At 33.9% G+C, this 26,191-nt stretch overlaps 1 protein-coding gene across 4 annotated transcripts in view; it reads right to left on the bottom strand.

Moving 5' to 3' along the window:
• The window catches only part of CEP112 (centrosomal protein 112), a 175,393-nt gene that overhangs the window by 125,855 nt on the left and 23,347 nt on the right, over positions 1 to 26,191 (bottom strand). For all 4 annotated transcript variants that reach the window (XM_030014876.2, XM_030014875.2, XM_030014873.2 and 1 more), the window contains 8 exons: positions 13,354 to 13,440; positions 11,338 to 11,437; positions 10,005 to 10,123; positions 7,785 to 7,928; positions 4,753 to 4,907; positions 4,295 to 4,424; positions 3,232 to 3,324; positions 2,374 to 2,433 (listed from right to left, as the gene is read on the bottom strand). In XM_030014876.2, coding sequence (XP_029870736.1) covers positions 2,374 to 2,433; positions 3,232 to 3,324; positions 4,295 to 4,424; positions 4,753 to 4,907; positions 7,785 to 7,928; positions 10,005 to 10,123; positions 11,338 to 11,437; positions 13,354 to 13,440 — 888 coding nt within the window. The remainder of the gene's footprint in view (positions 1 to 2,373; positions 2,434 to 3,231; positions 3,325 to 4,294; positions 4,425 to 4,752; positions 4,908 to 7,784; positions 7,929 to 10,004; positions 10,124 to 11,337; positions 11,438 to 13,353; positions 13,441 to 26,191) is intronic.

Raw genomic sequence — 26,191 nt, 5'->3', positions numbered from 1 at the left:
ATTTCCAAGTAGATCTCCTCCATGCAACTGCCATTACACCAGGCAGTATCTGTACTCACATACTTTAAAAGACATTTGCACACAGAAGTGAGACAAACAGATCTCTTACATAAATAACCTAAAAATACTCGCTTACAAAAAACTTTGAGGCCCTTTAATTCTCCTCTAAATATTTGCATTCTTCCCAGTATATTTTAGTTACAATTTAAATTTGAAATACTATTTTAATTCCTATCAGTATTTAATCAATGCAGAATGAAAATGGCAACTTTCAAGACCTCACAAAGAACATATCCTAGCAATCTGAGAAATTGCTTCTCTCCCTATAAAGCTATATAGTCACAAAAAACACTGAACAAAAGCTGACTCCCGCTTCCTAAATTCACTAATTAGAAATAGCCATTTTTATGAAGAATTCTTTTCTCTGGTACTTCTGGATCAAGACAGGAAAGTAGCTTCAGAATTTGGCAACCTCCCAGGCATGGTCCAAACCATGGGTTTCCATAATGTTTTTTTGCTGAAGGCAGATAAGTACAAGAGTTTGTTTTGCTTTTAGGATTGCTCAAGTAACAATGTGGTGATGTGAGGTACTCGGCATGTTTTTCTTCACCGGATGGGGAGCACAGGAAATCCTTTATTCACCTACAATCATTTGCAATGTTACGTGTTATTAAGTCACTACGATGAAGAAAAATGTGTTTTAATAAGTGTTTAGTCAGAAGCATAAGAGTATAGTCCAATGAAAAAACAAATTTAGAGATTCTCTACTGTAAGCAGTTCCGTTTGCGTGTTTACTACATGGAAGTCTGAATACTTAGTTTGTTTGAAAGAGCCTCCAAAACCTATTGTCTGTCCATCAGAGAGTAAAGATAAAGAAGGTATTGCCAAACCTGGTAAAATTATATGTATTTAACAGCTGGCTCGAGAATGGCTCTCAGGAATAATCTGTCACTGTTCTTATGCTTAGCTGAATGTTTGGAAAACAAGCGGTAGATTATTTATAAAAAGCAGGTGTTTCCTTCACTTGTAAAACCATTTAGCCTAACTGGTTCCTGATTCAGCAGATAAGCACATTTAATCAAACAGTGACATTTAGGGTTACTACCTATTATTTGTTTGATGTTTAAATATCCTAGCAGGCAATAGCCACTGTAGACTAATAAAGATTATTAGATAATGGGTAGGTTCTTAAGTGAACAGATTGCACCAGAGACTTCATGATTCCTTTACTTGAAGGCAAGCTTGTTGTAGTATTTTATGGGCCAATCTACACTATTTTATGGATTTATATCCATACATTGTTCACGTGTATTTTTTCTCCTCCTTTCTCAAAGATTTGATTTAAAAAACACAGTTATATCAAAATTTATGAATAAGCAAACTGCTATAAAGTTATCTATTAAAAATAAAGGGCCTACTTTCTTGTTTACTGATACAGAGTTAAAACTTCAGTATCTGTGCTTACTGGTGTAGAGTGATCGCTGACATGCTCTTAGCCCATGCTAACGATCCTCAAACCTCATTCAAGATTCAGACAGGACAGGCACCACTGCAGAAAAGTAATACAGAGGCATCCACCTTACTGTCCAGAATCATCAAGTTTAATAGCGTAGATGTGAGCCATTTAATGGCACTTGGACATTACCAGCCACATTTAATCTGTACTTATCTGCAGAGGAAGCGATGTATTGCAATAAACCAATGTCCACTATACTTCAATAGCTAGAAGATATCAAAATTATGCTAATATATTTTTATTTTGACCTGCAATATTATTCCAATCCTATGCTTTTCTTGAGGGAACGTTCATAAAAACCATGACTTGTCTAAAAAGACAAATATAGGCTAGGATTAGACCAAAACATATCTCGGAATGAAAAAGTATTTGAATTTAAGTCCGCAGAAGGCACAAACTCAAACCAAAAACTCACTGCAATTCATGTTGTAAATGCTGTTACCAAGTGACAAGTAGCTATGATCACAATTCATTATTTTATAAATTTGCCACACTTGGAAATGACACGTTTGAGTAACATTCTTTCAATTAAATAGGCATCCAATGCACCCTCTTACTAAACACTGCATGAGTTGAACATATAAAGTCACTAAAATTGAAGTTTAATTTGAAACCTAGTGATGTTTAAAGTCTAAAAGAGTAGGCAGTATTTGGAAAGTGCTTCAAGATGAAGTGTACCTAGAATCAGAGGTGATATCTCTGTACTTAAATAGCTGTACTTAAAATCTTCCTTGAATTTGTCCAATTGTTTTTCCAACCCATGTGAAATGCTTGGATTCCAAAATTTAAACCTTTAGCTTCTGTATCAAACAAAATTTGAAATGTGCTAAGATGATATATTTTCCTGAAAACGTTACCTGTTTCTCATATACACGCTCCAAGTGAAGTTTGTCCTGTTGAAGCTTGTATTCTTGATCCTGCAAAGGAAAGTATGTGTATTCTAAATAGAAAAATCACATTTTTCTTTCATTTCAAAGCAGTCGTTAAACACACACACATTTGCTACTATATAGAACAGTCCATAAAAATTAAAAATCCATTTTATATCATTAAAAAAATTTGACATATAAAAAAATTCAACCAAAAGCAAAAATATCCACACAAAAAAAACCCCAAAACCAGCTATCTCGAAAGTCATGACTCATGTTTTCTAAAGAGAAAAAAGCAACTTGTTCTCCCGAGCTATTAAAATGCCATTCTGTACCACAACAACTGTGAAATGAAAGACATAGGAGGAAAAATAGGTGCCAAAACTCAGACCAGGATTGATACATGACACAGATGTGTAACTCATTATCCTGAGATAGAAGGATTAATATCTATGGGAAAATGGAATATTGAACTGAACTGTTAAATAGCAAGAAAAATAAAAACAATTTTGCAACTTACTTAAAAATGTTTGCAGTTTAGGAAAAGAAAAAGATACTCGGAATTCTTCGACATGCTTCTCTATAGTCCACTGATACATATTTATACTGTTTTATCATGTGAATTACAACAGTGAAAAAGTTCCTGTGAAAATTCTGCTCTTCCCCATAAAGTGATCTCTTTTAGTCATACTTTCTAAATCAACCTTTAAGCATAAGGTGACACTATATATTTCTATGAATAAAATACACACAAAGATGCATGTTATATATAAGTGCATTTTAGTATGGCTATCTAAACATTCAAATCACTGGAAAAAGTAAAAAAAGAAGAAATTCAGGGCTCACCCTCTGCTGTTGCTGTCTTTGAAGTTCTGAATCTTGTAACTGTTGTTTTAATAGAGACACACTATGCTGTAATTCTTCAATCGCATCAGATGCCTGTAGGGATTTAACAGAAAAACGAACTTCTGTGTTGCATTCCTCATTAGCTTTACAGATACATCTTTTGCGTTTTTAAATTTATTTCTCAAAGGTGCCTGGATATCAGAAAAATTATCAACTTGGGAAAAAAAAAACCTGTATGAGTTTACAACTCCGGATACATCACTTCTGTGTCTGGTTAACTTAGAAACATAAACAAAACCACAAAAAAAAAAAAAACTATTCATAAAAAAAATCCTTGGCACTAAGAATTGAAAGAAGAATACCTTGTAAATTAAACTAAGTAAAGTATCACCAAAGCTCCTAGAATTCCAGTAAATAAATGCAAAAGACCCCATTTGTCCTATGGCTCTAAGGATTAGCAGATGGTATTCAAAACATGAGCCTTTTCTGCAATTGTTTAACTTGAAAATTATGTTAAATATATACTATATATCTACCTATGCGTATTGGTAGATATCAACCTGATAGATGTTTCTACAGAAACAAACCAGAATTATTACATTTTGGGTGGAATGTACACTTGCAGAATTTAAAAATAATTTCTTAAATACATAAATATTTAACATAATGTTCCATATTAAGGGGCCTGCAAGACAGTTTATTTCTAGAAAAAATATTTTCCCTCATTGAAGAGGCCTTATGAAAACGTTAAGTCTAAGTGTGCTGAGGTCCTCTGGTATTCGGAAATTTTACAGACGCACAAACGAAATCAGCATATTAATTGTACCTTATCTGAATCAGCTATGGAAATACACACCAGAATTTATCAGTCAACTTCAGATGATTCTTCAGTCAAATTTGGGAATGAAAAATTAAAACACAATTTTTTTTTTACACTTCTGCACATGAGTAATTTGGGGAACTGAACAGTTGCTTGGATTTATTCATAAGCATTACATTTATATTGAGGACACCACTTAAAAAATAAACAACATTTTAATGCCTATTATATGTGGAAGCATACCTTAGCTGCAGAGAGAGCATGTTCCTGCTTTATAAAATTTATATCAACATCATATTTACTTTGTAGTTGCTGAATGTTCTCCTCATATTCCTGTATAATATGGTCCTTGTCCTTCCGAAGTGAGCTGTGCCTACAAGTAGGAGGCAAACAGAATATGGAAATTACTTTCATATTTTGGCATCTTACCTGCTCAGTATCAATTCTACAGAGTACACAAGTCTGCCTGTACCACGTGCTCATAGTAACAGAATGAAATGCTTACGAATAGTGGAAAGATAACATACTCCTTACGATGATCATTTGGGTCAGTTTCAAAATGAGTTTTACATCAATTAATACATTTTTGTGAACTAATGCCAATTGCCATTCATTGAGTTCTTGAAATAAAATTAATAAATGTTTGCTTTCAGAAATTCCATATTCTTCAACGTTAAAACCAGCAACTGCTATTTAATTACCTTGCTTTCACTTCCTGAAGTTCAGAGCATACCGCCTGGTAACGTTGTTCTGCATCAGTCTTTTCTTGAGATAATTTTTGACGCTGTAAATTACTATTTTCAGCCTCAACAGTCAACTGCTGGACACGAGCCTCCAGTTTTTTGACCGTCTGGTTCTAAAAGAATAGGTCATTGTTGAGAAAACACCAGAATAAATTAGGGTATACCCCTGTTGTTACTTAGTAGCCTAGAGCAACAAGGTTCTTTGGTGGTCCAGAGACACAAGAGTTACAATAGCAAAGTTGTCATCAATCATGACAGTAAATTCTATGTTGTATATAAAAAAATAAATAAATCTTCAAAATATGGATGTCTATTCCCCCCGCCCAAAGTAACATGTCTTCTCCCCTAAGCAAAACAATATGTGCAACTGATTACTAAACTACAAATCTTTTAAAATGAGAGAGATGACAGATATTACTATGGAAAACTGTAATGGATGTTAATACACAGAAAGCATTTTTAGATCTTCCATTAACCAAAAAGTGTTTTACTAGCAATATGTACAACCTACATGTGGGAAAAGAGTATTTGAGTAAAAAAAAGAATATATATGTGTGTGTGTGTGTGTGTGTGTGTATGTATACCTATATATAAAGATTTTACTGAACATTATGGTGATGAGCAACTATAAGCCAGCTAGAAAACATATTAAACTGTATAGCATCAAGTGAAATCTGTAGCTCATTCATGCTAAAATAGTCTTCCGAGTACTTTTACAACCATCATATGTTTACAGACATAAAATATATATATATATCTATATATATATATATCTATCAACTTTTTCAATTAAAACAAGGAGCAATGCATTTAGGTTTCTAAAGAATTATAGATTTTAAACAACTGCCTTTTCTGTGTGCACTTTGGCAAAACCATATCCAAGGATGTAAACAATAAGATACAGTAATATCTGCTACGGATTTGGAGCATATAAGAACGTTATAATACAAATGCTACATTAACAGCGCGAATGCTATCTAGTTGTATTTCAAATCAATTAAAAACTACTAACTAAATAATTCACCACTCATCTTGTAAGGTAAGTATATCATCTCCATTTTGTTAATGGAAAATGGAGGCACACAGAGAAGGAAAGTGTTGTGCGCAGAAATACAGCAAATCCATATCAAGACAGGAGAGTGCATTCCTCTGGTATACCTTTCCCTAATCCACTTCTCCAAATCATTTGTTTAATTACAGTGATTTCTGTTCAGTAAATTAATTACAAACATCTATCAAAAGTTGTATCTTTTTCCCAGAACTTCATCTCCTAATATAAACAATTTTAAAAATGAGCAGAGTGGGAACAGGCAGGTAGCACGAGACTACTAATTCCCATTCTTCCCTAAAGTTATGTTGATATGCACGGAAATGAGAGAACTCCTCTCATTCTCATCAGAAAATAAGACACAGCTGTCCTTCCAGGATGTACGTATCATAGTTATTTTTATATTAACAAAGGTCCAAAGATGAGGGAAGTGGAACAGTATTTTCACCCTCTGTTAAGGTAAAATAAAAACTGAAACATCTGCCATCTCAAGTCAGTGCCCTAACTGTCACAAAATCGTTAAATGAGCCTGGACTAATGCAAGAACATCACATAGCCAGAATGCTCACCTGAACTTTGTCAGCTGGCTTAAGATATTTCACGAACAGAGTACAGCAAACTTTTCCATCAATGCAAAGCCAGCTGCACAGTATGGGTTGTTTGGGTTTGGGAGGTTTTCTTGTTTTGGGGGTTTTTTTGTTGTTGGGGTTTTTTTTAGGGGCGGGGGTTGTTTTGGGTTTTTTGTTTGTTTTTTTAAGAACAACAACAAAACAAAAAACAAAGGAAAAAAGAAAAAAAAACAAAGAAAAAAGTCATACCTAACATGTCACCAAATATAATAACTCCTCCCTGGCCCCCCACTCCTCAAGGAAGTTAATACTTGTTCAGTGCACAAAACCCTACTTATCAGTTCTATGGTATTAGTTAAATTGTTCAGCCAATTTCACTTGCTAGCAGCAATGGCATTCTTGACAACGTGAAACTCTGAACAAGGAAACTCTGAAATACCAACAAAAAAAAAAAATCAGGAGAGAGAAAGAAAGAGAGAGAAAAAAAAAGAAAACTAATTTCCAGTGACAGTCTAGTCTTTCATCTTAAGCCCTGCCTTGAACTCTACCTTGTTTAATTATTAAATCAGAAGCTGCTCAGCAAGATCTGTCTAGTTTTGATGGTTCTTAAATTCAATCTCGCTGACAGACTGTGTCCATTTTTCTCTGTATTTACTGTTACCTATGACATGATCTGAATGTTAATTTTTAAATTCAACATTCATTAATAAAGGAATAAATTTTGCTTGACATTGTCTTTTCACTCATTCAATTTTCTTCATACTTAATCCTGATAAAAAGTACAGTATGCTTTCTTGAGTATATTGTTAATTTTTTTGCTTTCTACATCATTTCTATAGCGGGCACAAAATTCAGATTACACCTGCTTACATGTTTCTAATTATTGTAGAAAAGAAAGGCATACATTAGAATAATACAACAGTTATTTTAAATATCTTTTTTATTTAATCTTTAATCTAAGAGAAGCATTTGATCATTCAAAGAAGAGGTGGGTAAGTAAGAAGTCATATGTATCCATGAAAATAGATGTACTATATAAATCCTTTTTTATAGTCTACAAACCTACAGAGACAAAAGTTCTGCTAACTCAAATCAAATACAGTGAGAAATGCTAGAAACAGTCCTTTAATACAAATACATATCTGTATAATATTCATTGAAGGGCTGTACTTTGATGAATTTTATCCAGGGGCAAAAATCCTTGGTTGGACTGGCTGCCAGGATACTGTTCTCTCCCAAGGTAGAACAACTGCATTGCACTACCAAAAATATTTCTCAGCCTAACAGTATTTATGTACACTTTTGCACAAATGCATGACATTTGAATACTGCAAGAGACACTTGCTGTCGTGACATATTTACAAAAAACTTACAGTTGACTTTATCTGTTCCAAATAATCTTCCTCCATTTTGCTAAGACGAGCATTGGTGTCCTCCAGCAGTTCCTGCATATCTTCTGTGTGCTTCTTTCGAATGTTAAACTTCTCCTTCTCCATCTCAGCCACAGCATTGTGAAGCTGCATTACAAAAACATTACCAAATAATGAGAGGCATATAAAACTAGCATTTCTAAGTATTATATTACTATAGTACATAAATAGAATAACTAACAAGCGCAGGCGACATTTCTGTCCTCTATAACAAAACTAGATCATTTGCTCACTGATTAGGTGTACTATGACTCTATAAAGTGGTAATTTATAAGTCATTTAAAAATGTATAGAGGACATAACTTATCTATGCAGAATACTAAAACACACACCTATTTTTGCCATTCTCTGCTATCATATTTGTTTACATATTTAAACTGAACACCAATGACTGTTGCACAAAATTAATTTCTATTACAGAAACACTAATACTCTCTCCAGATACTTACACTGCCAGTTTATCTGCCTGTCACTTTGTAAGAAGTTGGATAGCCTTGACTATCTACTTGTCTAATGAAAGGCTTATTTGTGTCATTAATAACTCTTGATTTATATTCTGAACACAAGTGGCCTCCCTTTCTAGTTAAACAGCCTCAAATATAAATTTTCTGTCTGTACAATAGTAACGAATAATGTCATGTCAAATTACCATACAAAACTTCTATGGTGTATTGGTTGTATAACAGCTATTATGTATTTCTCAAGTTTGTAACAAATCCATTTCACAGCTGAAGGAGAAAGCTGCCATATACAAAATAAAAGCATCACTGTAAACACACTGCTAAAAATCAGGTTAATTTGCACAAGTATGGATTTTTTTCTCTCCAACATATAGACTAGCAAAATCATGGAGGTGTCCGTGAATCTGGACCATTATTTAACAGACTTCAACAGTGTGCAGTAACTTAACAAAATTTTTCATCCAAAAGGTAAGAATGCTAATAAATTATTATTATTATAAGTATCATGTATATACTGTCATGTTCAGAAGATTTGCTGAATTTGAGAGCCTTTAAAAAATAATCTGGGAAAATAAATAAATAAATATTTCATCTCCAGGTGCATTAAGATATAAATAAAACCAAAAATTCTGGGAGTCTCTACCTCCTGTACAACAGACTGTAGTAATATTTGCATTATTGTCAGCAACATCTATTCAAATAACCTGCATCTATTCAAAGGAAAAAATACACAGAAGTAGTAGTATACAAAGTATAAAAATATTGCACTGTTAACTTTTACTATATTTCTATCATACTTCCCACTAACCACGTTTTTCCATAAGATACATGCTCCGATTTCAATTCTGTAATTTCATTAAGTTAAAATTAATATTAGCATTTTAATTTGCCTTCTTGTTTGCACACTGGCATCACTGTTGACAGTTACATCTGTAGGAACAGCACTTGCTAGGTAACTGCAAAAAGTGGGATGACCTCGAGCTGAAAATAATGCTTCTCTAAAACAAAACAAAGAACCCCCACCTAACAGTGAAGCCTCAAGGTCTTAAGCACAAAGGAGAAGATTTATGATTTATCTCTTACAAGACAAGCATTAAAACCAACATCACTTCCAGAGGCAGGGCTGCAAAAAAATTAAATTTAATGGCATACTTCATCTACGAAGGGAGGTGGGTTTGCCCTTTCTGTGACCCTCCCTATCCTGAGAGGCATAAGCAAGACAAATACTGACAATAATCTGGACAAAGGTGAAGCTGTCTTTCAATAAACATGTTTTTCTCTCTGCTTTGCTGCTGTCTTAAGTGTAACAATAAATAAAAATACATTGGAGAATTCATGACCCAATGCAAAAATAATAGTTCAAAGGAATCACTGTGGCAGCAGGTAGCAGCAGGTTTACAGAGATTAAAATTCCGTGTCAGGTCAACCAGAAATAAACACTTCCCTATTACATCCAGAGACTTGCCAAGAGGGCCAGATGAACCCCAGAAACAGAGACCAGCTGGGTGGGTGTGGGTGTGCAAGCATCAGCAAAAAAGTCTTGCAGATTACTCCAGAAAAAAAATAAAATCAGCATAAGAAAAAAAAAAAAATCGTTGCAAGTAATATGTTCCTTATATTATTTTTTTTTTACATGACAAAATGTATTATCCCAGATATATGCTGTAGGAGTCTTTCAAAGAAAGCAAGTATTATTCATTACCCTTTTCTCCCACTCATTGTTCAAAGAGTCATTGCTTTGCTCACACATCTTCTTTAACTCCACAATCTGCTTCTCTTTTGCTTCTCTGATGACTTGTGACTCACGAACAAGGGTCTGAACTGTCAAAAATGGGAAAATAAACAACCATTCAAGAGATACCTTTGGGATTTCTCAGTGTTGGCAACAGATGCAATCAGATTACATCAGTTTTCCAACCAACCTGGCTTTCTCATGGGTTTTGGCTCTTAAAAATACATAATGCACATGCTTCTTTAAAATTTAGCACTTAAATTTTGTGTCACTAAAATATTACAAGGTGTTCTCTCTTCTCCACTTCATTTATAAAATATTTCATAGTTAGTTTTCCTTACTGAAGCAGTAAAGATACATCAACAAAATTCTGTAACCTAAACAAAACAGGCATTTTAAACCTGATCTTACGTGCACCCTTAGGAGGAAAGATTCTTATGAAGGTTGAATGCCCAAGATCTACAACAAAATTAAGTTCCCCAACTTAAATTGCAAGTCATTGCATCAAGAATTCACAGTCTGACAAATTTGGTGGAAAACAAACCAGGTACATATTCACTTTTCAAAAGTGACCAATGATTTTCACTATCCAGCAAGAGTGTAGGTGACAAACACAACCAGTTACAGCTGAGCGCAACCACCAGTCCACCAACAGAAGCACCAGATCCCTCGCTAGACAATTTACTTTGCCAAGGAGCAGGAAACAATATACATGGAACTCTCCTTTTTTGTACACAGGTTACCAAACTTGTGTATTATTTTACATTGTGGTTTAGTTCACAGTGTAAATGGACTCCAAGGAATTCTGAAAGAAACTAACATTCAAAAACTGCTGACAAGCCATACTCAGGCCAAGTTTTGTACTTATGACATATTCAAGACTACTACTCATGTTTGAAATCTCTTGCCGCAATAGTCCTAAATAAATAATACACTGTGGTGGTTTGATTAAAATGTACTGAATGCAAAAATAAATTAACCTTGCACCAGGGATTCCAAAAAGTTTGCAATAAGTGGTCAAAATACTTCGGTATCAAAGAAATTTTTCTTGGTGACTCTCATAAAACCTGCAAGTATTAAACATAAGATTACACTGACTCTTGGAAAAACTGGTTTGGAAACTGGACAGCAAAGACAACTGGACAAGCCTCTAAAAAATCTAAAGAAAAAATTAGGTCAAGACTTGCAAATGAAGAGGGAAGGGACATCTGCACCTAGAAGGAACATGTAAGCCCATAGCCACAAGAAAGATGCATTAGAATACCACCATGCAGAAAACAACAACTGTGAAGATAAAAATCACCTTTTTTCTCCAGTTTTCTAATTGTCTCCTCAGCTTCATTTTGTTTGTTTTTGTAGAGGGACTTCAATACCTCTATTTCATCATTCTTTCTATCCAAAATCTGTAGGGAAAATTCACAATACTTTAACAAAAGTCCAAAAAACTGAAACTACAACCAGCGCACAAAATAGTATACACTGATCTCTGTCAAAGGAGCTGCCTTCAAGTGCTTAGGTCCTGAAGGACTAAGTGATTAAATCTAAGTAATTTTCACAGCTAAGACTGCCAAGTCGTAAACAAAGGATTGATTTAGATAAATGTAGGCAGTAGAGTAGATTAAAAGGAGTTTCATGTTTTAGGGGGGTCTTTTTGTTTTCTCTTAAACTTGGACAAATCCAATGTTGCTTTTGTTGAGTTTGGAAGTTTCACAGTGCTACTACTGCAAATAGAAGGATTTGTTTCCCTTTTCATGTTTATGTTGCTTAATACAATTTAAAAGCATCTAAAATTCTCAGCAGGTTTAAGAAATACTTAAGTAATTGGTGAACTTCATTACACTCTTTTGTACTTCACCAATTGCAATTCTTTGCACGTATTCCAAGAAACAATGGGTTAGAATAGAGCAAGTATATGAGGTGTAACTACATCCACATTTCTGTACATGCTGATTTTGGAAAAAAAAAAAAAAAGCTCGATATTTGCACACTTTGAGATAGTATTTTAATTTAAACTTCGTGTTTATCTTAAACATTAAAGTCACAGAAATTTTATAAGTGCCCCAAATCTCTCATCAAACAGAAGCTTTCATCTTAAAACAATATTACTCCATCTGCATTAAATGTTTTGTGTCTTTAAAGATTAATACGACACTATTTAACCTTTTCTAAAATATCCAACATTATTAAACAACTTCAAAAGACGGAATTCTAACATCAGTTAGAAAAGGATGACAACTCAGGGGATGAGAAAGCATTTAAACTATTTCTCATTCTCACAAAGCTGTTTCCTTTAGACTCTCAGCTTTGCTAACTAGTTATGCTTGCAGACTTTGAGAACAGATGAGCCAAATATGCACCTGACCAAATATTAACATCCTTTCAGGAGGCTTTGATGTGTCATAGTGTTGTGTCAACTAACTTCCTCCAAGTCTGTGACTCAGTCTTAAGAAACAAAACAGAGGTACTCAGTAATGCAAAGCTTACAGTAGGATAAGTCACCACAATCCCGACACTGAGCATTTAACTCCCACTACGTTCCTGGGATCAGAGTGCTTCAGAAGGCACTTAGTACCTTGCAGAATTTGACCCCACATGTTTAAAACATGGTATTAAAAGTAACAGTATGGTCTTTGACAGTCTTTTTGTAATCTTCCCAAAAGTGGCGTTACGCAACGCAATAAAGACAAATCCAACTCAACCCAAAGGAAGTGTATCTGGTGTCACTTTATTGCTGTGAAGAATTAAAAGCCACATATAGCTTTAACAATGCAATAACATAAATAACGAACTGTTTATTGACCAGCCTATGCTTTAAGATACAGTGTCAAAATGGAGACATGAGAACAAGCACTATTGCTGTATTAGTGTGAACATGTGTGATATACTTGATGCTTTTCCTACTGGGTTTTTTTTTGCATTTTGTCCATAAAAATTTGTTTTAAGTATTTTTGTTCACATTTTTCTATAATGTGTTTTCTCTCTAAAACAAAAATCATGAGTTTATGTTTTCATCAGCATATGGATCCATGGAAGCTGTTCATCTGGTAAAATAAGTTGTCTTGTTCAAACAAACAAACAAATCACCTTGTATTTTCATCTGCTTTCTGCCAGCTCTTTTCCCTTCCTAAGTTTATGTTATCACAGAATATTTTGCATTCCTGTCAGCTTATGCAAACTGTTACTTACAATCCTACTTTAAAGGAACATTAACTGCAATTGTGAAGAAATTAAAGTACAAATGCAAATTATTTATTGTAATCAGACTCACTATTATTTTGTTTTATATACTGTCTTCGAAAAAAATGCAAACACTTCTTACCTTTTGAACATCAGTATCGTGCTTCTGCTGTAATTTAAGTTTTTCTTCATGAAATTTACCTTCTGCTATTTTCATTTTCATGTCCAGCTTTAAAAGCAAAATAGAACAGATATATAGCTTAATCAAAATAAAGAATAAATTACACTAATGACCTTTGCATAACTTTTAAATTAATCATTTATGCCTTTGAGAAGGCAATGGGAAGTCATTAACAAATAATTGCTATGAAAAAATCTATATTCAGTTTCTCAATATTTTAATATTTATTTGATAAAACTGTTAGAAAAGATCTCAACCTAAATTATTTATTTAGAAAATGAATTTATAAGATGTTTTAGTTGGCAATAAAACCAACTGCTACTGCCCAGAAAAAGCTATTATCCTTTATTTAAATAAACACTTAAGAATAAAACTTTTAATATTTCTGTTAATATACCAAGTATGGTAAACTTGCTTTTATTCTTCAGGCAGGTGTTACATTTATACAAAGAATGTCCTTTGGCCCAGATGCATGTTTATTTTTGTTTGTTTTCTATTATTCAGAGATTTCACATTATAAACACATTTCCTTTTAAAGGTTACTTAGAATGGGATTAAGGATATGGCTGCTGAATTTGATTGCTAAAATACATTTCCTGCTTCTGCTTTTATTTGTCCCAAGTAGTGTACTTGAACCCTTTCAGCACAACACCACATTGCCACTTCTTACTTATAGTCTAAGTCTTCATCTTTAAAGTATTTTTAAATCTCTTGCATAGTTTCGCTATGCCATTAAAGACTGTCTTCATGACTCTGCAAATATGATAGGTATTTTGTGTTTCTCAAACTTTTCTAAAAAACAAAAGTGACACCTCGAGTTCAGATTCAGGCTATTCCACTTCCACATTTAATCATTTCTACTGTTCAGAAAGCAAAGTGGACAGAAAAGCTTCCCCACAGTGACGGGTCCCAACAACCCCCCTTACTTTACAAAGGGCAGACCAAAATGCTTGGACCGTGATTCCCAAAATCTCACCAGAAGACAACTTTAAGCGGTCCGTTGCCAACAGAAAAAATTTTATTTGCCTTTTGGATGTTCTAAGAGCCCATAGTGCTGAGGTCCACCTGCCTTGGAGCTGGACACTGGACTCCCATCACCATCCAGCTATTTTCAGTTGTCCAATTTTTGTTTAGCTCAACCAAGAACCTGACTTTTAACACTCCCAACTAACAAACTCTGAAGGAACCAACAAGCATTATTCATTCTGCTTTTATTTTTATTCCTTTGACTTATCAAAAGTAGCCATTCAAGCATGAATCTTTATCTAATATATACAGACAATAAACACACTAAAAATTAACTTGTTTTATATGATTACTTTGTGTTATATATTTCTGTTTATTGTGACTTGAAAACATCACTACATTACTGTGACTTAAAAATATGAGCTACAAAAATCCCTTTTTTTTTTTTATTTCCAGACTCCACATCCACTGATACCCAAAGTATACGCCTGCTTATTACACTGTATATAAGGAGGCTACCCATCTCCCAAGACTAAATAGGTACACAGTCTTATGCAAATCATCAGGGGAAAAAAAAAAGTTAGATTGACAATTAATCCAAGGAAAATAGACAGTATTCTCAGCTGTCAGCCATCTCTTTTATCATCCAAAAATAAGCATCACGATAAAAAACCATGTTCTATTCATGAAATATACACATATGTATATATGAAAAGAAATATATGTATATATCCCTCCAACAAAGTGACATTATAGAAGAAAAATCTTAGCACCACGTGATAAATAAGTGTTGATTTAAAAAAAAAAAAAAAAAAAAAAAAAAAAAAAGCAGCACAGTAATCCAATTCCAGACAGACAGTCTATGGACATTCCATAAAAAAAAATATGAAGGTCTTGTTAAAACACAAATACTAGAAACTAAACATGAAAGAGAGTCCAGTTTACTTGAATTACATTAAGAGCTTATGAATTACTGATGCATAGCTATTGCATTCATATAGCTATTAAATCTGCACAAACACATTACATTTAAAACTCATTAATAAAGTAAGAATGTCTTGGCTGATGTAAATTAATCCTTGGCAGTCTGCATCAGCTGAGATCTGGTCTACGTTTTATTATTCTATAGGTTGAAAGAACATAAAAATAAATCAAACTCTAAAATTTGTCTTGTATTAAATATAGACATATATTTTTAAGGGATGGTGATTGTTCTCAGCCACAAGGCTGTTTTCCCACAGGTTGACAGTAGAAATCCCTGTACTTGAAGTTGGCTCCCACTCCTTGTCATTAATCTTCCACTTAACACCTTTCTTGCACTTGCACTAGTTCTCATCAATTTTAGTTCATTAATTCATTGCAGTACTTCCAGTAGAACAGGCATCCCTTAAAATTTCACAGATTTTGGGACTACTTGCCAAAAAGGAGAGCTAGTTGCAACCAAACAACAAATGTGAAAATTGCATCCAAGATACAGAAGGCAGCTCTTAATGAAGGCAAACACTGTAATAACAAAATAGATTACTTTTAATACTCAAAGAAAAAGTAAAGTAAAAAAAAAAAAAAAAAAATCTCTTACTTGAAAAATCCCAAAGACCAACTTCTCACCAGTTGAGGGCTGAAAAGGAGATACCTTCAAAAGCACTCAAGGTCCTCAACTTTTATAAAGCTATATGAAATTCTGAAGTTTCAGCACCCCAGACATTTTCCTGCCCTGTCTGCTTCGTCCACAACTTACATAATTTTGTCAGTTCAGGACCTACTATATAAATAAATGTGACGAGCCCCATACTAAAGTGTTTGAAATTCAATAGTTGATGTGCACACGGAGTTTTCAGCTAGTCTTAAGAGGAAAGCTGTGTTTGTAATGAGTAACACGTAAAAAAAAAAAATCTCCAACAACATTTAAATTTTATAATGGTCCCTAGTTCCAAGATACACATGTACCTTCATCACAACTTCTGGAAGTGTTAATCTGAGCATTTGCTGTAAAACTAAAGATATATTGGTTTAAAAATCCTACACTTACAATCCCTTCTGCGGAAAACCACTGGAAGAGCCAGAAAGCATAACAACAACAAAACAGCATCATATAGCAAAGCTTGGAGTACTGGTTTCATTTATAAATCTGCTTTTTGACCCACCCTTTGTGTAAGGCAGACTTCCAATCTCACCACATATGTAGATAAAAAAAAATTGAGTCATGTAAACACATTTTAAAAAGTGATCTCATTAAGGCTGGGGTTGAAGCAAATGGGCTCATCACAACTGGGAGTGAAACTTCTCCCCTTCCATTTCAAAGTTTAAACACGTTATTAAATACTAATTTCAATAAAGGAGTATCTTTCAAATTAAAACCATACAAACTGAGTCAACCACATATCTGTAGTTACCAAATGTCAAACCTCATTTGCTAAGTTCGTCTCAATTTCCTGTGGAATAGTGCTTTGTAACTTTATGTGCTATGACTCTATAAAGTGCCCTTTGCACTTCAGCTTTACTTTATTTATTAAACACATATTGAGAAACAAAATAACCTACAACAGTATCAAAGACCTTCATAAGTTTTAGAGAAAATAGATAAAAACAACTTAGAAAAGTCATTCACCTTGTTAAAAGCAATTCACTGTGCTCATGCTCATCAGTTTTAATACCTTTTATTACCAGTTAAGAGGCAGCAGAGAACATTACATTTATGGCATGTTACCATTCAGACAAAAAAAAAAAAAAAGTGTAGATAGTTAGCTATAGTTGAGAAGTTTGCAACTATGTATGAAATGCAGCCCTTGCTGTTGCCTGAACATCATTCCTTTGGATTTCTGTCATTGTTTATTCTCCTTACAAAGAGTATGAGGCAATTAAACCCTAAGGCCATGTAAACAATACTGATGTCAAACATCTGTGCTGTCCCTGTTATTTAAAGCCATGGAGGGTGGTATCAACAGAACTGCTTTTATGTGCCTAGTCACACTTTCTTCCTAATTAAAAAAACCAAAACACCACCAAAACCAGCAAATAGTTACCTGAAAATGGGGTTTCATCGTATCAGTATCCTATATTTTCATAGCACAGGTTAGGTGCTATTAAAATTTAAATAACTGTCAAACTTAAACCAACAGAGTCTAATCTGCAACTGTCATAAATCTTTGGGAAAAAAAGAAAGTGGTATCTCAGTTTTTCATGACAGAAGACAAACATTCATCTTATCATTTACAAAAATTTGTAGAAATATTTAAATACTCAATTTAAAAGTAAATCAATAAGTAGACTAACAATATTAGTCAGAGAGAGCTTTGAACTACTGATCACTGTTCACTTGTCTTCATTACAGGGATAACCCTTAGGCCAGAGGTGGCATCCTGAAGGTTTAACATCCATCAGAGATTTTTTTTGGATATTTGACAAAACAGTACTTGTTGATTGCCAGATTTTTTCCAAGTCTATGAATATATGGGGGAGGGAGGGAGGGAGGAAGCAAGGAAGGGGGAGAAGGATGTAAACAATAAATGAGAACTTCAAAGTAAGAACTAACAGTGTAGAACAATGACTTGTATATCTTACAATATATGACAAAACTTATTTGTCTTGGTGTTATGCAGCTGCTAAAAAAAAAAAAAATCAGTGCACAATACAAAGCGCTGATATTCTCACAGAAGAAAAAGCTTTCTTAAAAAAGTTTCTTAAAAAAAAAAAACACAAACAACAAAACCAAACAACTAGAACTTTCTACCGAATCGTGTTTACTCAATTTTCACATCCAGGGTTAAAAAAATAAATCCCGATAATTTATACAGTGGTTTAAACTATACAGGCAGGCCAAGGCAGGAGATACTGTACTTGCAAAACATTCAAGATTTATTATACATAAAGACATGAGGACTTCAGACAAAAGTAATTTGGAATAGTGTATCTCACATCATAATTAACAAGGTATCTTTTTTCACTGTGTTATTACTGTATCTTATATTGTACCCTCAAAAGTTTTTAAGATCAGCTTTGAGGTATATTAATACTTGTAATATTTAGAGCAATTTAAGAGTCAGAAAAACTACCTAAACATCTAAAAGAAAACCACTGGTTGTGAAAAAAAGGAAACAAATTCATACTTTATAACAATTTATTTCAACAGAAATTTCTACAGTAAATATAAAATTTAATCATATTGGAACTAATCTTCCATTTTCAAAACTGAACTGCTGAAAAACTTGCACTGAGTTTACAGTATGCAGAAAAATACTGTTCATTTCCAACTTCATTGCATTCCGAGGTCTGTAACCAGCACACTTGTCACATGACATTTAACTTAATATTGCATCTTGTATTTAATAAGCAGCTTCTACCCACTTGCTCAAACAATTTTGAAGATCAATATCTACTCCTGAAGTGTTCTTAACTGAAGAAGAGAAATGCATTATAGTATGAAAAGAAAGCAAGAAGGGTAAAACATGTAAGATGCATACAGAAATACACCTCATTTTTCACACATTGATGAACATGGTCACCGTATTCCCTTCTCACGACAGCCAAGACTTGGAAAAATCTTCACAATTAAAACAAGCAAAGTACATTAGGAGAGATGTTCTGGGTCTATAGCAAAGTGAAATGTGCATACCATAAGCAAAGTATCAAATACGACCACAGGTCTTAAAAGCGCAAACAGATTTGATTTCCTTGCAAGTGCAGATGGTATTCTAGGAGCACATTGTACAGGAGAGTTTAGTGATCAATGTCCAAAAGACAGGCAAGAGGAAAAGTTATTTTCTAGAAGAGTTAAGACCCTCAAACCTGTGTGGTTCACTTAAACTACTTAGAATAAACCTTTCTGACAGATAACGGGTGAAAAAGCCTCAAGTCTGGAACAAAACACAAGACAGACCTGATGTGGATGACCTTGTGCGTAACAGTTCACCATAAAATGCCAGGAAGGCTAAAACCAGGAGAACATTTAAGCTGTGGCAAGGTAAAGCAATGTAGGTCTACAGACAAGCCTGCAGCCCTACCAAAACTTCTTACAAATAAGCAAGGTATAAGGATGAACATTTTGTTGAGAAAAAAATAAATTACATTGCTGAGAAGTTTGCTTTTCTTCACAGGTTAAGATTTCAAGAGGAGCTCCAGATACAGAAGCAGTTATCTGCTGCATCTCCCTGAGGTTCAGCTTGGTTCCCTTGTTAAATGGAATTCTATACTATTTTGAGTATTTGACATAAAGAATCTTTATGATATGCAAAGGAGATTCTTTTAAGTAGCAAGGGTCATTGTTTCTCATTGTTTCAGATGCAGACATTTCCCAAAAATATCCTGGAAGGGGCAGGATGGATGGTGTTGTGTAGTTTTGCCACGTAGCTGGTTTTACTTGATTGGAATTTCCAAGGCTCTATCAGACTTCAAGAACAAATCCCATAAATTAAAGGAAGTCATAAATAATATTTTTCCTAGTGGAACATTGTACACAATAAAAGCAGGTTTTCCACCTGGGATTCATGTTAATGTTGGGCTTTTTTCCTGATGTTTGTGCTCATCCTCTGAGTGTAACACAGAAATTTAAAAAAATAAATAAATTTATAACTACATTTTGAAACAGTAGAACATTTATTAACCACTACAACTTCTGCATTGAATATCATCAATATTTTCATCCAATGCAATGCCTTAGGTGAAATAAACGTCTTGTAAAGTCTCTGGTGCAAAGAGCTTACAGTCTGGACAAACCAGAGACAGACTGAAAGAAAAGCAGTATCAAACAAGTGAAACATGCAAGCCATAAATTAAAATGTAAAAAGACCCTTTATAAACATGGCATTTTGCCCAGATTCAAAGGTTCCTCCACAAAAGTCTATGTTTATGATCTGGACTATATTATTTGACCTAACAAACATTTATACTTCTCTCCACATATCTAACCTTCTTTGTATCTTTACTCTTTAAAAATAGTACAACTGCTACTTTGAGTTATAATATCTCTACAGAGTACTCTTTGAAGAGAAACTAGATATTCACTTAAGTAAAAAATTAATACGGCATCGCCCCATTTTTTTAGGCATTAAAAATGAAAAGCTTTGTCCTAAATCAAATCATACCACTTTTATCCTGTCAAGAAAAGTCTGACTTTTTAAATTACACTGAATATTAATACACATTTGCTGTATATAGAAAAATAATTGAATGGACAATTGTTCTTATTCATATGTAAATGTCATTAGTCTCTTTCAAGAGAGAACAATGTATTTTTTCATAGATTTCCAAGTTGGGGGTGGTAGGAATAGGAAGAAAAACGTACAGCTTTGTATCCCAACAACTGTAATAACTTGAAATGGTATTTTTACTCTAAAGGATGTTTTATATAGCTAATAAACATAACATGCATATTAGCACTACAGCACATCATATTACTTAGCAGCTTTATTTGGAGTGGCAAGTGTCCCACTTCCATATGTAACAAATATGTCTGCCACTAGTAGTAGAGACTCTAACACCAGTAAGTACCAAAAGAAGTTGAAAATGCGTTTACAAATTGTGAAAGCTTATACATGGTAATAACTTATTAGATGCCATTTCATAAAAGACAGCTCAAAAATGCAACAAACTGTATCTTTAGTTGCCAGCACTGAAAACTGAACCCAGTTGAACCTTGTGAACATACAGAAATCACACTGATTTCAAAGGGAGTTAGTAAAATCTGAACATAATAAAATAATATACTACTTGAAAACTTCATATAATTCTGCATAGTGCCAAGTCCAGTGAAGTAAATAGTCTTTTTTAAATGAAAGTAAATGAAGTAAATGAGTCTGTATACACTGAGTCATCAACACTTTTTCTCCCCAGTGATATTCCTTTTTTTTTTTTTTTAAATATGTTGTATTTCAGCAGCTACTGAACTTTTTACTCATTTTCGGATCTGCTAAAACAGTCACTAAAACTGTACTACCTTTATTTCACCAGTGCAACATATAGCAATAGCAGTGTATAGTACCTACTTTTCCTAATGTCTTTTCTCCCTTAAAAACCAAGATCTATACACGTAAAAAAAAAAAGAAAAAAAAAAACCACAAAAAAAATCAAACTTTTAAAAAAAAAAAGACACACACACACACTTTAGACACACACGCACTTTGAGGTAGAGATTAATCATGCAGCAAAAGATTAATTCCCAGCTGCTTGGCAACCATCTGGACTTTCTACTGGTTAAAACACTAGTTTGAATTGCTAACCTACCTCTTTGATCTTTCTCAATGTCTCCAGCACATATGTGCAATAATTAAAGACATAGTTCACAAACTATTGCAAAAAAATAAGTATCTGTGCATGTACGTATATATCTCCATGACCAGACCAATTAGTATTGGAAATTATAAATCACAAGTCAGTTTATGAAAACATGTCTCATCCTGACATACACTGTATGTCTCACACCAGTCTAGCAATAAAATAAGGTTTGGGTTTTATTACATTACATTCTGAAGAGTTATCAAAGCAAGACAGGATGCGATTTCCTCACACAGAAGACAATGGACAACTTGCATATGTTCTTAGGAACAGGACATTAATCAGCCAGGAATCTTGTTAACAGAAGTCAAGATTGCTGCATTTTTAAACATGAACTAACAGATTACTATTCAGAATGATTACTTGGTGGTGAAAAATCAGTTTACAACTGAATTCTCAATATAAATCAGACACTGCATTCAAAATAGACATCAGGTTTGTGGATAAAAGGAGAAAATTGAAATGAACCAGAGAATATTCAAAGTCACAATACACGCTGCTTGGAATATTTTTAAAGGGAATAAAACAGTATTTCAGAACCACGTTGTCACAAGAAAAAAGTTATGGAAAACTGAAAATCATGATGAAAGCAATAATTATGTCATATCTGCCTTTTTGCATTTTCTTGCCCTTCTGGTGGGCCACACTTGTGTGAACAGAATTCAACATGCATGCTTACATTTTAACAAGAATATTCACCAGAATTAAAAACCTTAACGATTTTTACCCCTTGGAAAACAGCAAGATGTTTATGAGCAGAAGTACAACTCAGACAGTTCTGGATGAACAGGACAACAAAAGAATGGGAACAGTAAAGGAAGAGAAGTGGAAGTAAAGAACAGAGGGATCAGAAAAAAAAAATTCCAATACACAAAGCTCCTGTTATTGTAAGATTCAAGTTTTGGACCCACCTACAGATGCCTTTGCAACTCAAACGCTTTCAGAAAGTCCATCAAAAACGTTCTCCTCCTATTATTAATAAATACCTCTGAGCTTAAAAAGCATAAACAGGATCACCAGCCCCATTACATGCCTAAGTAGGTTCCTTTAGCTGTATTCAGCTCTCCCAATTCCATACACATATGTATCTATATCCAACTACCAAGTAGATTTAAACTCCAGAGACATATATACACATGAGCACACAAACCCTTTTATTTCATTATAATATACAAAAGAACAATACTGATATATTTTGTCACCGTTCTTGGAAGATATGAACAAAATATCTGTTTTCACTGAGGAAAAAACGTCAAATCCATGATGTAGCTAAAAGCACAATAATGTTAATTTTACATTGGTAAAAGCTCAGTTTAATTACAAGAGTCCTCCTTTTAGGATACTGTCTCCGCATTAGTTTTATTTATTGCTTTTAGTTTGGCATGCATTAAACATTTAATTCATGTGTTAAAATACTTTGCTATAGAACAGAGCAATTAAGAGGAAGAAATCAAAACCAAAAGGGCAATGCTCACTGATCACCATCTCCTCCTAACTGCAGGGACACATATTTTTATCTTCAAGCGTTCTATTTTTTTTATTCCTCTTTTCTATGGTAACACCAACAAGTGTTATTCATTCTCCCTACCAAGTTCTACAACTTTCTTTACTCCACATTCTATGTATGGTCCCTTTTGGGGAAAATCTATATCACAGCCCTTACGCAATTCTCTCCATTTCAAGTTATAATCTCCTGCCAGATAAGTGAGAAGCACATTAAATCTGCTGCTTTCAACACCTTAAATTCTGAACACTTTTAGCCAGACCAAGACTTAACTATAACATCATCACTGCAGCATGCTGATTTTATCTTAACGTAAATATATCACTAGATCCCAACACTTTTGGTGCAGTAAAACTATATTTATGGTTTGATGATCTTTACAAACAAAATAGGTTTGTTTTATTAAGAGGCTGCATCTTCAAGATAGATTTCTTGAATACATAAAAAAACCCCAACACTCTTCCTTTTCATCTTACTTCTGGTCCTCAATCCATGAAAATGCATTTTCATTTTCAGGGGAAAAAGATGTCTTCTTCCCCCATTCTCTACGCTCTAAGTTATCTTTCACTACCCAGCTCATCTCTCCTTTTCCCTGGGCATGTACACTCTCTTCCTCAGTCCTCATTCCACATGACAAATTGGTGGAAATAATCCTGCAGGTATTCTGTATCCTCTTGAAAACTCACCTATTGCCTTCTCCAGAAGTACTCCTCCCTCCCATTGCACCGCACTAACTACTACTCTAGCTGACTGTAGGAAAGACAAACATTTCTGCTGGACTGCCTTTGTATACAAGAAGCTAGAAAAGCATCCATGCTCCAGTGTCCGAAGACTTTAGATTTCCAAAAATCAAAACAGAAAAGTGACAGGAGAACAGTCAACAAAAGCATTGGAAACACTCAGTGTTCTCAGTTAACCCAGACAGATGAAGCTTTATAATACAGTTACTGCACAAAGCATCGAGCTTGCCAGTTTACCTAAAAAAATTTATTTAAGAATTGGTATACAGCTCAGTACAAATTTACTCCTGGTGTTAATTATAACCTTCAATTTAAAAGAATAAAAAAGAGAAAATTATTTCCAATACTCTTGCCTCAGATTTGTTTGGGTTTCATCTGCTGAGTCTAGATAAATAAATATCTTTGCTTATAGAAATAAAATGGAAGGAAATTGAGAAAAATGCTAAGAAAAATTAAGACTGACAAAATGAAAAATTAAGAAACAGAACTTCTTTAAAGAAACAACAAAATTTCTTTCAAGGATACATCAGATAAACTAGTTGTTAGAGAAAGGATAACAAAACATCATATTTTATTAAGATAGCTAAAATTGCTTTTTAATTCCAGAAGAATTTCAAACCCTTATCTTAGCAGTAGTATTGGTTCTGTTTTTCTGAAATATCACAAATATGAACTTCTTTTTTCCCCACTCCTCTGCTCCATGGAGTATTGGGTGGCACTCAGGATGACCAAAGGTGAAGTTCAAAGGGATGCTTTTTCCTATTTATCAAGATAAGCCAGTCATGCCATCTGTTCTGTTTTGCTGTACTGCTGAAAACTGATCTATTCCTGTTTTGTTGCATCTTCCTTGTTTGAACCCATGACTTTTCAGTAATGACAGTTTCCCAAATGGTTTAATCTATGTCAGAAGTATTTGGGGAAAATATGACTAAAAACCACTGCCTGATGATATTCACATTTTCATAAATCTGTGATGTGGTTATCATTCAAAATGGCCATCTGTTTAGCATTACAGAGTCAAAACAGGTGCAGGAATGGTTTATGAACAAAGGTCTAAAGGTTAAAAGCAAAAAACCACAGTTATCCTATTTTATGTTCTCCCGTTCTACTACAAAGAGGTCGAAAACAGTTAAAGGTTTACCAAAACCCTTTTGTACAGCACTACTTTTCTGTTAATATATTTACATTCTATAAACAGAAAGGCTTTATTCTTAATTGAGCTTCACAAACAAAATACGATGAAAACACATTTAAGTTTTCTACTTAATAGCACACACATGGTGATTGTGAAACACTGTCTATAACCTTTCCAGTTTAAACTAGCCCACAGTCGAGTACCATTAGCAAAAAATACTGGATTTGTACTGTGTGGTTTAGAGGATTTTTCCACTGAACTAGCAAAGTATTTGCTGAGTATTTTATGTAGCTACTTGGCATGCATTCCTGTTTATTTAATTTGAAAATATTATTTAAATGACAACATTGTGCTTTCAATTCATTTATTTTTTGGTCTATTTTTCACATCTTATGAAACCTTGCCTCGTCCTGAAGCAATGGTGGTTTGAATATTGTCAATACAAAAGAACAGTCAATATTAGACCAGAGCAGAGAAAGTAAAAGGCACAGGTATCGTGCAACTGCCATGTCAGGCTGCTTGTTTAAGCATCAAATTAGACTGCCAGCTATCAACATAAAGCAGACGTCCATATACATTACTTTATTAACAATGGAAGTATCTGCAAACCAAATTTACCCTCCCCTGTATCTCAGTTAAAGATGTATTCTGAAATGTCTCAAAAGTAACTTTAGGACAGTTCTAATTCATATGCGTCCTTACAACATACCATGTAAAAGGAGGGACGATTTCATGGTTTGCAGTTGATGCCCCTTTCTTTCCAACTTGTATATATTTGGAGTCCTATGTAGGTCTAAGTACTTGTGGATAGCTAGGGAACTGTGAACATATGCCTCAATTTTCCAAGAGCATATGGCTGAAAACAGAAATTTGAAGGGCAGACACAGAAGAGTGTTGCACGTTTGATTGTTTTGTTTGGGGTTTTTTTTTTTTTTTTTTAATTGTTTTCCTAATACATGTTGAATTTTCTTTTCTGAAGTCTGGTCCACCAGACCATTGATTCGCTGACTTTCCAAAAAAACACATGTAATGCCTACGTGGTTTCAGAAGAATCTGAAATATCTATGTGCTAAACATAGTATATCTGAGTTTTATCTCATGACGGATGTTTTAAATAAACTGAGTAATTTATGACAAAAATATCATAGGCATTCAACTTCCTTTAAATTACAAAAAGCATGAAAA

This window comes from Aquila chrysaetos, chromosome 5 (genome assembly GCF_900496995.4).
Source record: "Aquila chrysaetos chrysaetos chromosome 5, bAquChr1.4, whole genome shotgun sequence".
Taxonomy (NCBI): Eukaryota; Metazoa; Chordata; class Aves; order Accipitriformes; family Accipitridae; genus Aquila; species Aquila chrysaetos.
The sequence above is the reverse complement of the archived record's forward strand: the minus strand, read 5'-3'. Positions and strand labels throughout refer to the sequence as shown.